The sequence below is a fragment of the Arvicola amphibius genome, chromosome 2 (genome assembly GCF_903992535.2).
Source record: "Arvicola amphibius chromosome 2, mArvAmp1.2, whole genome shotgun sequence".
Lineage (NCBI taxonomy): Eukaryota > Metazoa > Chordata > Mammalia > Rodentia > Cricetidae > Arvicola > Arvicola amphibius.
In genome coordinates, this window is record NC_052048.2 from 80,298,338 (window position 1) to 80,312,408 (window position 14,071).

General features: G+C 40.4%; 1 protein-coding gene across 1 annotated transcript; it reads left to right on the forward strand.

The window, feature by feature from the left end:
• The first annotated feature begins 1,442 nt into the window (after nucleotides 1-1,442).
• On the forward strand, nucleotides 1,443-2,369 carry LOC119807041 (putative vomeronasal receptor-like protein 4). The gene has a single exon (XM_038319185.1). The coding sequence runs from the start codon at nucleotides 1,443-1,445 to the stop codon at nucleotides 2,367-2,369; it is 927 nt and encodes a 308-aa protein (XP_038175113.1).
• Nucleotides 2,370-14,071: the final 11,702 nt, after the last annotated feature.

Here is a 14,071-nt window from a genome sequence, read left to right on the forward strand (position 1 = left end):
TACCAAAGGTAAGAATGTTGATTAAAATTATAAAAACTGTCTGTGTGTTGATGATGTGTGATAATACTGAGGACCTTGATTTGCACTGCATGGGAAAGAATCTCTTTTAAAACAGAAATTCTAAAACAGGATCACTATATGGTCATCTGTGGCAAGTTCATGCTTGTCACAATGTGCTGAAAATAGTGTTTGTTTAGTGTGGCAAGTTCTCTCTTGTTAGAGGCTCTTGGCTCCACTTCTGCAGATTTAAGTGTGTAGCCTGTAGTAACTACAGATACCAGGAAAGCAAAATGGTACCATGGCCAGGATGGGGGTGGTGTTAGGGAAGAATGGAGAGGGGACAAGTAATAGAAGGGTAACATCTGATCAGGGAAAGAGGGAAAGGGGGCTCCTTAGGGAAGAGGAGGGACGCAAATCCAGAGAAGGTGAAAGTAGGTAAAGGGGAATAGCAGAATACAATTGATCTGATAAGGGGAATGGAAAAGCAGGTGGGGAGGCTCCTTAGGGAAGGAGAAGGGGGATAAATACAGGAGGATGTAGGTAGGTAAAATAACAATATGAATGGCTGAAGAAGTCACAAGGATACACATTGTTAACACTTTATCTCCTCCATACCCTCAAAAAAATAAAAGAAAAATAGTGTTTGTATCAGTGGCTGGGAGTTAGAACCTGAAGTCAAGTTCACAAAAGGTTTAAATGAGATTGGAAGTAAACAGAGGGACATGTAGGACCATTTATGAGCATAATGGTTATACAATTCACAGGGTATGGAAAGTGCACTAATGGTCTCCACTTGTAGCTACGTATTCAGTTCCAGACCTAAGGGATGTAAGATTTCATAAACAAGAAATATAAAACCAGATGAATTGAGATAGACTTTTTACTCTTAAAATAGTGGGGTTATCATGCGTTTATTACTGTGATTCCATTAAAATTATGATTCTAAACCTGGATAGTTGCAAAATAGAGCTCGTTAAAACTATGGACTATGAGGCTAACTCACCTGATTTTTTGGATTTCTGATCATTCCCAAATCAGAATAATTTTTGTTCAGTTCTACAAGTGTGATTAGTACTGTGTTCATCACTATCATTTTAGGTGTTAAGTATAAAATAAGGCAATATAAATCAGTAGGATTGACTTTCTAAGATATGAGGTCCACAATGAAATACAGGCACACAAAATGTGAATTATGTATAGGATGTGTCTGAAAATGCATTTACTATGCACAATATGGTATATGCACAGAAATTACATGGAGTTCATATAGAGATATAGGCCATGTCCAGTCTGGAACAATAATAATAAAGTGACAGATAAATCAAGAATAGGTAGGTAAAATAGAGTGATAATATAGACATATTGACCAGTGAGTCACAAGTTTGATGTATACTCTATCATTTTTCTAGGTATATGAAATATGCTTCCACTATGCTTTTAAGATGAATGCATTTCCCACTTTGTCCTCATTAAACAATGTCCTTTATTTCCAAGCTGTACTTGGGGTCCTCGCCAATATATTTCTCCTTGTTTTCTACACTTTCATAATCCTATTTCACAGACCTAAGCCCATGGACCTGATCTCTTGTCAGCTGACCTTCATCCACACAATGCTGCTCCTCACTGGAGGGGTTGTTTGGATTGCAGACATATTTGAGTCACTGAACATTGAGAATAACTTCAAATGCAAGGCAACGTTTTACATAAGCAGGGTGATGAGAGGCCTCTCCATCTGCATCACCTGCCTCCTGAGTGTGTTCCAGGCTGTCACTATCAGTCCCAGTACCTCTTTCTTGGCAAACTTTAAACTTAAGCTAAAGAAGTACATAATCTATGCTTCCGTCTATATTTGGTCTCTCAATTTGTCATTCAATAGCAACCTGATCATCTATGTTGGTGGTTTTACCAATGTGAGTGAGACCAATCAGATGAAGGTCACTAAATCCTGCTCACTCTTCCCCATGAACTACATCATCCGGGTACTGGTTTTAACAGTGACAACCTCCAGAGATGTATTTCTTGTAGGAGTTATGCTGACCACAAGTACATACATGGTAATAATCTTGTTCCGACATCAGAGGCAATGCCTACATCTTCACAGCCTCAGCTGCCCGAGATCATCCCCTGAGAAAAGGGCCACCCAGACCATCTTGCTGCTGGTGACTTTCTTTGTGGTCATGTACTGGGTGGACTTCATCATCTCATCCACTGCAGTCCTGTTATGGATGTACAACCCAGTCATCCTGAGTGTTCAGAAGATTGTGATGAATGTCTATCCCACAATTACTCCTTTGGTACAAATCAGTTCTGATAACAGAATAATCAATATGCTGAAAAACATTCAGTCAAAATACCACCAGATTTTGTAAAAAAAAATGTATTTTTTTCTTTAAAATGTATTTATTTTAATGTATATGGAGAGTGTTGTGCCAGCTTGTGTGCACTTGTGAATTTCTGGTGCCCAGGGAGGTCAGAAGAGGTCACTGTGTCTCGGGGAACTGGAGAGACAGATGGTCGTAAGGAGTGAGACTGGGGCAGCCTCAACAATTTCTTTTTCTTAAAAACAGACTTGTCATTAACTGTTTGATAGTCCTTGTAGCAAATCAAGATTCTTCACATATTTAAATATAATTTATGGTATAACACATACACATTTTTGTGATATTTCTGCTGCTAAATACTATAGAGTCCTTTAAGTCCATTGTACACCATAAGTTGAAATTTCTACAGGAATTTTCTTATTCTCTCCTTTTTACTTTATATCATAAATGTTCCCTTGATGCTGAGGTAACTCAAGGAAGCCCTTTGCTGATACTTGTTTGTTTGTTTGTTCATTGTTTTTTCAAGTCAGGGTTTCTGGAGCTTTGGATCTTGTGCTGAAACTAGCTTCTCTAGATCAGGCAGGCCACAAACTCCACCTGTCACTGCCTCCCAAATGCTGGGATTAAAGGTATGTGCCACCACCACCTGGCACTGGTACTGACTTTTTAATTTTTTCTTTTGAAAATATTTTAGTCTACTCTCAGTTATCAAGAATAGCTTAAATATCTGATTGTAGTTTTAATTCTGTTTCCCAATTATAGTTTCTCTGAATCCATAAAAAAATGTGAGTTTCAATTTTCCATTTTTCCCTTCAGTTACTTAAACACTCTAACATGAAGTTTGCATGTACCTCTGTATTTGCACTTCATTCCATCTATGCTTCCTGAAAAATTATTGTCAGATAAAACTAGTTTATATCTACATACATGCTCTACAATGTATCGTATGTGTGTGTGTGTGTGTGCGCGCGCACACACACACACATCTTAAGAATGTATGTGAATGTGCCCATTGAGGCCAGGAGACAACCTTGGCTGTTGTTCTTCATATGTCATTCTCCTTGAGCTTTGAGAAAACATCTCTCACTGTGACAAGGGGCTTACCAGATATGCCAATATGGTAGCCCCAGGCATTCTTTGGTCTTTGCTGCTACAACTCTGGGATAGAAGTATTTGCCACCATGCTCCAGCCTTTTAAAACATTATTCTCTGTTATTGAAAAGAGGTTTGTTTCTCACAATGTATTCTGATTAAAGTTCATCTCCTCCTACTCTTCTCAGTTCTTCCCCACATCCCCTACAATAAACAACACTAAAATAAGACAAAAACAAGTAGATAAGAATAGAAAAAAGAAGAAGAAAAAGAGCCAAAGAGAAAGCATAAGAGACACATACAGACATGGAAAAACACACAGAAATCTTATAAAAACACAAAAAAACAAAAGTCATATTATAGATGTAAAGGATCTGCAAATATTCCATTTAGATTATTTTGTGCTGATTATCTACTACAGAGCATGGGAACTAACCTTAAGAGTGGTTTATTTCCCTAGTGAGGCTCCCTTGAAGAAAACTAATCTTTCATTTGCAAGAGGCTATGAAAAGAAGACAGCTTCCAGGTTAGGATTGCGATCCTGTGTCCACTTCTCTTAGCTCTAGGATCCCATGTAGTGCAGACCTGTGCGGTGCCTGTGCATGCTACCACAGTCTCTGAATTTATATGTCTGTTGATGTGCTGTGTTTAGAAGGTGTGGAGCCCACGTCTGGAGTCAATTCTGACTTAAAATGCCATTTGAGTTCAAGCTTGCCAGCTCTGCTTGCTCCCGTATCCTTGAGGGTTGTGAGAAAGGTCTGATTAAGCTGACAAAAAAATCCAGACAGAAGAAGCTGCTTACACCAGGACAGGAATGATCTTGTTGTTAGATACTGTCTACGCTGTGCTTTATTCTGCTTTTGTATATAAGCAGGATCTGAAATAAACTTGGGGCTGTGCAGAGTAAGATGGCAGTCCCCCGAATCTATTCTGTGTTTTCAGTCTCAATTTATTTCAAACAGACATTTCCTTAATCCTTGGCACCCCTACCCAGTTACCATCAGTCTCCAACAAATAAACCTTGTTTTCTTTGTTTCCTCAATATCTCTTGCTCTTACATTCTTTCTATCTCCTTTTCCACAGAGTTCCCTGAGTCCTGAGGGGAAATATTTGAGGGGGATATCCCAATTAGGACTGAGTGTTTTAGGTCTCACTCTGATATTGTCTGTATGTGAGTCTCCATATTTGTTCCCATCTGCTCCCAGAGGAAGCTTCTCTGATGATGGCTGAGAAAAACACTAATCAATGAGTATAGCAGAATGCCATTAGGAGTCATTTTATTGCTATGTTTTTATAGCAGAGTGTAGAAATTCTACTGAATTTGGTTTTCCCCTGGGCTTCTGGCCTATGTAATGTCAGGTTCTTTTTAAAATTCATTTTATTTTATTTTATTTTATTTTATTAAAAAATTTCTGCCTCCTCCCTGCCTCCCATTTCCCTCCCCTTCTCCCCACTTCCTTCCCCCTCCATCTACAGTCCAAAGAGCAGTCATGGTTCCCTGCCCTGTTGGGATTCCAGGGTCTAACCCCCTCCATCCAGGTCTAGGAAGATGAGCATCCAAACAGACTAGGCTCCCACAAAGCCAGTACATGCAGTAGAATCAAAACCCAGTGCCACTGTCCTTGGCTTCTCAGCAGCCCTCATTGTCCGCCTTGTTCAGGGAGTGCGGTTTTATCCCATGCTTTTTCAGACCCAGTTCAACAGGCCTTGGTGAGCTCCTGTTAGATCAGCCCCATCATATCCATGGGTGAACGCACCACTCCAGGTGCTGACTTCCTTGCTCATGTTCTCCTTCCTTCTGCTCCTCATTAAGACCTTGGGAGCTCAGTCCAGTGCTCCAATGTGGGGCTCTGTCTCTATCTCCATCTATCGCCAGGTGGAGGTTCTATGGTGATATGCAAGATATTCATCAGAATGGCTATTGGATCGGGCCATTTCAGGTTTCCTCTCCTCAGCTGCCCAAGGAACTAGCTGGGGGCGTCTCCCTGGAAACCCGGGAACCCCTCTAGAGTCAAGTCTCTTGACAACCCTCAGATGGCTCCCTTAATTAAGATATATGCTTCCCTGCTCCTATATCCACCCTTCCTGTATCCCAACCATCTCATTCCCCCAAGCTCTTCCCATCTTCCCCTTCTCACTTTTCTCTCCCCATCTTCCTTTGGCCCTGTCTCGCCCCGCCCCCAAGTTCCCATTTTTTGCCTGGCAATCTTGTCTACTTCCAATATCCAGGAGGATAACTATATGATTTTCTTTGGGTTCATCTTCTTAATTAGCCTCTCTAGGATCCCGAATTATAGGCTCGATGTCCTTTAATTATGGCTAGAAACCGATTATGAGTGAGTACATCCCATGTTCATCATTTTGGGTCTGGGTTACCTCACTCAGAATAGTGTTTTCTATTTCCATCCATTTGCATGCAAAATTCAACATGTCATTGTTTTTTTTTACCACCGAGTAGTATTCTAACATGTATATATTCTACACTTTCTTCATCCATTCTTCAATTGAAGGGCATCTAGGTTGTTTCCAGGTTCTGGCTATTACAAATAATGCTGCTATGAACATAGTTGAACAAATGCTTTTGTAATATGATAGGGCGTCTCTTGGGTATATTCCCAAGAGTGGTATTGCTGGGTCCTGAGATAGATTGATCCCTGATTTCCTGAGAAACCGCCACACAGCTTTCCAAGTGGTTGCGCAAGTTTGCATTCCCACCAGCAATGGATGAGTGTACCCCTTACCCCACAACCTCTCCAGCAAAGGTTATTATTGGTGTTTTTAATTTTAGCCAATCTGACAGGTGTAAGATGATATCTCAAAGTTGTTTTGATTTGCATTTCCCTGATAGCTAAGGAGGTTGAGCATGACCTTAAGTGTCTTTTGGCCATTTGGACTTCTTCTGTTGAGAATTCTCTGTTCAGTTCAGAGCCCCATTTTTTAATTGGGTTCATTAGCATTTTAAAGTCTAGTCTCTTGAGTTCCTTATATATTTTAGAGATCAGACCTTTGTCTGTTGCGGGGTTGGTGAAGATCTTTTCCCAGTCAGTAAGCTGCTTTCGTGTCTAAGTGACAGTGTCCTTTGCTTTACAGAAGCTGCTCAGCTTCAGGAGGTCCCATTTATTCAATGTTGCCCTTAATGTCTGTGCAGCTGGGGTTATACGTAGGAAAAGGTCTCCTGGGCCCATTTGTTGTAGAGTACTTCCCACTTTGTCCTCTATGAAGCTCAGTGTGTTCAGATTAATATTGATGTCTTTAATCCATTTGGACTTGTGTTTTGTGCATGGTAATAGATATGGATCTACTTTCATTCTTCTACAGGTTGACATCCAGTTATGCCAGCACCATTTGTTGAAGATGCCCTCTTTCTTCCATTGTGTACTTTTGGCTCCTTTATTAAAAATCAGGTGTTCATAGGTTTGTGGTTTAGATCTGGGTCTTCTATATGATTCCATTGGTTGACTTCTCTGTTTTTATGCCAATACCAAGCTGTTTTCAATACTGTAGCTCGTAATAGAGTTTGAAGTCAGGGATGGTAATGCCTCCAGAAGAACCTTTATTGTTTAAGATTTTTTTTTGGCTATCCTGGGTTTCTTGTTCTAACATATAAAGTTGATTATTGTCCTCTCAATATCTGTGAAGAATTTTGATGGGACCTTGATGGGAATTGCATTGAATCTATAGATTGCTTTTGGTAGAATTGCCATTTTTACTATGTTGATCCTCCCAATCCAAGAGCAAGGGAGATCCTTCCATTTTCTAGTATCCTCTTCAATTTCTTTCTTCATTGACTTAAAGTTCTTGTCAAATAGGTCTTTCACTTCCTTGGTTAGAGATACCCCAAGATATTTTATGCTATTTGTGGCTATCATGAAAGGTGATACTTTTCTAATTTCCCTCTCTGCTTCCTTATCCTTTGTGTATAGGAGGGCAACTGATTTTTTGGAGTTGAGCTTGTATCCTGCCATGTTACTGAAGGAGTTTATCAGCTTTAGGAGTTCTTTGGTGGAGTTTTTGGGGTAGTGTATGTACACTATCATATCACCTGCAAATAACAAAAGTTATGTTTTCTGGGCCTTTGAGTTGTAATTCTTCTCCTTCTTCTACCCCAATTATTCTTAGGTTTGGTCTTTTCATGGTGTCCCAGGTTTCCTGGATGTTTTGTGTTAAGAATTTGTTAGATTTGTTTTGTTCTTTAATCTGTGAATTTATTTCCTCTATAGTATCTTCAGAGTCCGAGATTCTTTCTTCCATCTCTTATATTCGGTTGGAAATACTTGCTTCTGAAGTTTCTGTTCATTTACTCAGAATTTCCATTTCCAGTCTTCCCTCAGATTGTGTTTTCTTCATTACCTCCATTTCATTTATCAGGTCTTGTACTGTTTCCCTTACCTGTTTGATTGCTTTTTCTTGTTTTTCTTGGGTATCTTTGAGAGATTTATTTACTTCTTCTACCTTTTTGTTTGTCATCTCCATTTCTTTATGGCAGTTTTTTACCTCCTGTTTAAGGTCCTCTATTATTTTCATAAAGTACTGTTTAAGGTCGGTTTCTTCTAAATCTTCTGGAGTAGGGTGTTCAATTCTTGTTGTTTCGGGATGTCTGGATTCTGGTGATGTCATGTTGCTTTTCATGTTGTTGGAGGAGTTCTTGCATTGGCGCCTGCCCATCTCTTCCTTCAAATGGAGCCGGGAGGTGCTTGGTGTCCTAGACCAATCTTTGCTGTGACTGAATCTGGTTGGATCTCCTCAGTGCCAGAGCAGGAGCTATTCCTTGTGGCACAATCTGAAGAAGCCTGCACTCCCTTGCAGGAATCCTCAGACCTGCCTGGAGGCCAGAGTCTGACCCCTTTGGGTGGATGGCCTTAGTACAGGAGCAGGACACCTGAAAACACTAGGGAAGGCTTGGGAGAGGCAGGGATGTGAAAACAAAGACAAGCCTGCAGCAGGAGCTGGGGGAGGGGGTCTGTGCTCTCTTCCAGGGCAGGTTGCTTCAGGGTCTCACTCACTCTCCAGTCCAGATGGAACTCCACTGCACAGGATCAGGTATTCCTGGCAGCCCAGGGACGCTGCCCGGACAAAAGGCAAGCTGTGCCATTTTAAAATGCTGGCTTTCTGGGCCGTCCTGCCAGGGCAAACTCTGACTCTTTCAGGCAGACGGCCCAACTGGCTGTGGTCTGTGAGCAGAATGCTGCAGCTTGCTTGCTGGCAGGGACCTTGAAATGCCATAGAGTTGTGGCAATAAAAATGGCTACAGCCGGTACCTCTGCCATGAGGCTGGAAAGCTAAGGAATGGGCTGAATCCAGCTGCCAAAGTCACAGCTTTAGTTCTACCGATATTGTTTGGTAAATTAAAGACTCATGTGGTCACAAAAAGAAAAGAAAGATTCAAAGTCGAAGAAAACGTCTAAATGTTTCACAGTGTATTAAAAATATATGCAGGCTAAAGGTTTCTTAAAAGTAAAAAAAGAAAAAAGAGAGAAGTTGGGTGTGGTGGTACACACCTTTAATCCCAGCACTGGTGAGGCAGAGGGAGACAGATCTTTTTGAGTTCAAGGACAGCCTGGTCAACAGAGTTATTCCAGGACAAAGATATACAGAGAACCTGTCTCAAAAAATAAAAGTAAAAATAAAAGAAATAGAGGTTAAGTAATACCACACAAAGATGGAAAATACACAGAGAATCTTGATACTGTATACTATTATGCTTTCTTTGAATTGTTCAAATGCTGAGGAAGGAGCAACAGCTGCTAAAACATATTCGTTTATACATGCTGCTGAACTAATCCAACATAGATATTTTGAAAATACTTTGACTTCAGAATTTGGATCTAAGGATGTGATACTTTGGAAAAGAGATTCTTCTTTTGTTTTCACAGAGGATGAGACCCTGTGGATTGCTTCTATCCCAATATGGTATGATAGACCACGCCCTCCTGAAAGGTTGCTGTGAACACCCTCAAAAACTTTGCACAACTGCCGACTGAAAGGAACCTAGCACACAAGTTACACCATGAAAGATCTGATTAACAGCGCCCCCATTCAGCAGGAAGCAGTTTGGAGACAAATAACTAAGCCCATGTACTCAAATATTGTTTATACATGTTCTTTTACATTTAAAGGGGGAAATGATATAGATATGATAATTTACATTGGTATAAATTTTACTCTATTAATATAAATTTAAGGTCAATTTTGTTATATGTATATGTATTTCTGATCTTGATTAAGGTATTGTGATTGTGTAGTTCATATAAAAATGTAATGTATAATTAGGAAATATTGCTAATGGATAATCATCGATAATAGTAAAGCTCGTAGTCATGTTAGTTAGATTTTCTAGATATATAGAGATATATTTCAGCTAGAGAGGCATTCTTCATATCTTTTAAAGACTGCAGAATATGGCATTTAAAATGTTTCAATAACTTAGGGTTTTTCATGACAATGAGACATGTCTGCTCCTGGCAGCACCAATCTACTTCAAGAGGAAGATGGGCATCTTATGGAGTTTGTTAGCCATTTGGGCAAGAAACTGCTCTTGCCTGGACTATTGCATAAACTGGACACAGAGAACCCTCAGGGAGAGGACTGCTGAACTTGCCTAAAGATGAGATGATCTTTCGGGGTTCCTTATTCATGAGTCTGCAAGACATTCTGTAGGACACAGCAGATACTGACTGAACTGCCTTTGAAATTTCCTGCTTTACGGAAAAGTCTGCTGGATACTATGGGCCTGTAGGCCAAAGATGGATGCCCCAATGGTACAGAAGAACTTTGGGTGACTGTCCAGGCAGCGAGATGTCTCTGTGATTTCTAGAGTTTTGTAAGTTGCTTACTTCTCATTTACTTAGGTAATATTATATCCTTCTGGAGTCTTTGATGGAGTTAAAGAATAGATAGATAGTTATTGTTGTTTTCCTTTGTTATGGTAAAAGATAAAATAGATTAAATATTGTAACTGTAATTCTGTATCTTGTTATATCTATCTATCTATCTATCTATCATCTATCTATCATCTATCTATCTATCTATCATCTATCATCTATCTATCTATCATCTATCTATCTATCATCTATCTATCTATCTATCTATCTATCTATCTATCTATCATCTGTCTGTCTGTCTGTCTGTCTGTCTGTCTATCTATGTACCTACCTACCTACCTAGTGAATACATAGTTGAGAAGTAAATAGTAGCATTGGTTATGAAATTGTTATATTCTGTAGTATTATGTGGTAGTTATGTAGTGTTATGGAATTGAGAAAATCAGCTAATGTTGGTATGATATATGTTATATTTAGAAATTAGACAGTGAAATATCCACTGGCGTTTGACAGAGTTTGATGATTTTTATACTTTCACTGGCAGCATTGTGACCACAGCATTGTGCACCTGCTCATTGAATCTCATCATCCTTACAATCCAAGATATTATTTAAACTTTTATTGTTTGGTCAATATTTTAAGCATATTTCTAGCTAGCTCTTATATCCTATCCATATCCATTACCATCAGCACAAGGTCGTGCCTACCAGCAAATCTTCGGTGGTCTCAGTCAGAGGCATCTATCTCCTGTGGCGGCTACATGGTTTCCTTCTGATTTTGCATTCTTTCTCCCAGCATTCAGTTTCATTTTCCTGCCTAGTTTTACTCTGTTAAACCATTGGCCGAAAGCAGCTTCTTTAATAACCAATGGCATTAAAATATATGTATAGCATGCAGAGGGAAATCCCACATCAGAATAGGACTTACAGAGAGTTTTGAGCCAGCATGTAGGTGCTGGGAATTGAACCTGGGGCTTCTGTAAGTACAGCCCATGCTCTTACTGAGCCATCTCTCCAGCCTCCAATTGTTATTTCTTTTATGAATGGCTTTTCCTGGATGACTGACAGGCTTTTATTCTTGGTTAGCTCTATCCACAATAACAAAATGCCATGCTCTGATAACAGAATAGATACTGTTTCTTACATTGTGGAAGCTAGAAGCAGCCCCATGTCTGGGTTCTGGTGAGGGCCTCTCTCTAGTTTGTAATAGTCATCTTCTTAATGTTTTTTCACAGTGGGAGGAAGACAGATATTAACACAGGGACAAAGGAGTTTGAGAGAACATAGCATAGATGTCTTTTTTTTTCAATCCCCTGTGGGCTCGTAGATAGAACCTCAGGGAACAACTAGCTATGCTGCAGAGAAAATGGAGTCTATACACAATCAGGAGAGACCCCAACAGGGAAGCTCAAGGAGGTAACAAATGATAACATGTGAATTTAACAATTACGAAATAAGACCCTCAGCTCAGAAGGGCTGTAAATATCTGGCATTCAGTCCCCTGTGATCTAAAACAGGGTTTAGGAATTGTAATCCTCAAGACAAATAGATCACTAGATGTTTGTTGTTGAAACGTGTTTCACTCTAGGGTAAAATTAAGTAAATAATTTTGGTTTTGTATCAAATATTAAACATTTAAAGTTGCCTTCACTGGCCTACAATCATCTTATCTAGTTCCTTATTTTCTTCTGGAATAACAAAATATCTACATAGGAAGCAAGCTTGTCTTGGTGCTCAACCCCCTCCTCTCTACTGGCTGTGAACCTTTGACCACTGTTGGCAGTATGTTTTCAACTCTTGGGGCCTGAGATCACAGCAGCTCCCTTGATTGAAGTGGACTCCTGCTTCTTTAAAGCCCCCATACCTTGGAACTGAGCCCTGAAAACTGAAGGTGCCGGGGAGGTCTGTTAGTTCTGTCTATGAGAGAGGGTGAATCTTCCCTGTTGACTTTCTAATCAGTACTCCATCCAGCCTCCACCTTAGTTTACTGTCACTCTGGGGCAGCCTTTGCCGCCACAACATGAAGGTGACCCTGACAAGAGTCTTGGCTGCCCTCTTCTGACAAAAGCTGGAAATCAGAGTTGCTGTACCAGGCCTTGGCCAGGAGGAGAATAAAGCTACGAGCACAGAATTTGAAGATGCATCATAAAAGTAATCAAGGTGACATTTTTGGAAAAATATTAAAAAGTAAAAATAATAAGTAGAACAAGCCACAGTGAACAACAATGTGCCAATGCACACTTTAGTAGAGCTCCGAACTCTGCAGTAAATTGGGAACTTGGGGGTGGGGTGGGATGGGGACAAGGGGAGATGGGGAGAGAAAAGTATGAAGGGGAGGATGGGGAGAGCTTGGGGGAAGGGGATGGTTGGGATATAGGAAGGGTGGATATGGGAGCAAGAAAGCATATATCTTAATTAAGGGAGCCATTTTAGGGTTGTCAAGAGACTTGACTCTAGAGGGGTTCCCAGGTATCCAGGGAGATACCCCCAGCTACTTCCTTGGGCAGCTGAGGAGAGGGAGCCTGAAAAGGCCAGATCCTATAGCCATACTGATGAATATCTTGCATATCACCATAGAACCTTCACCTGGCGATGGATGGAGATAGAGACAGAGCCCCATATTGGAGCACTGGACTAAGCTCCCAAGGTCCTGATGAGGAGCAGGAGGGAGAACATGAGCAAGAAAGTCAGTACCGTGAGGGGTGCGTTCATCCACTGAGATGGTGGGACAGAACTAACGGGAGATCACCAAGACCAGTTGGAATGGGACTGATGGAACATGCGATCAAACCGGACTCTCTGAATGAGGCTGACTGAGAAGCCAAGGACAATGGCGATGGGCTTTGATTCTACAGCATGGACGGGCTCTGTGTGAGCTTTGTCAGTTTGGTTGCTCACCTTCCTGAACCTGGGGGGAGTTGGGAGGACCTTGGACTTAACATAGTGTAGGGAACCCTGATGGCTCTTTGGCCTGGAGAGGGAGTGGGGGTATGGGTGGAGGGGAGGGAAGGGAAGGGGAAGGAGGGGAGGAGATGGAAATTTTTAATAAAAAATGAGAAAAAAATACAAAAAAAGAAAATGAAGAGACTGTGGAAAGCCCTTACAATGAGCTGTTAACGAAGGCAGGACTTGTCTGGGTAGCTCAAAGATATGCTGCATTCTTCGACCATCCTGTCTGAGGGTGCCATAATCCAGAAAATAGGATGGAGCTTGTATAAAGGAAATTACCACCCATATTTATAACTGAATAAGGAAGAGGAGTAGAAATAAACAGTTTGGTGGTTGAGGGAAGGAACTCAGACTCATCTATGGAATTTAAGTTCAAATATTTAGAATGCCAACTCATTATTATTTTACGCAAATTTACTATTTACTTTCACTTTAATATAGTTGAGCTCTTAACACTGTCTGCCCTTTTTATCTTAAAGTATTTTGGTAATTATTCTAGATAAAATCTATCAGCAGAGTGAGCCACCACCATGTATGTATATATGTGATATAATGTATACAATCACAAGCAATGTGTGCATACATGATACCAGATTTGGAGAACATTCTAGAGTTGCTACAATAAAGATTTTAGTTTATCAGGTTCAATTTAAAGGGGGAATACGTATTGGATGGCACAACTATATTTCTGTTCTAAAATACAATTACTTAGAATCATTTTAATCAGTAGTGTTTTGTTTTGATCCTACTTTAAGTGATTTTGAGGAAAGAACGTAACAAATGAGCACACGGCTCATTACCATGGTGTCTGCACCCTTAACATAGTAACTGTGTTTGCTGTTCCTCTTACCCATTCCCTCCTGATACTGCAGTACTTGGCTGTGCTAGA

Coding starts and splice junctions, on each gene's coding strand:
- LOC119807041 (XM_038319185.1), top strand. CDS start 1,443: ATGAATGCATTTCCCACTTTGTCCTCATTAAACAATGTCCTTTATTTC.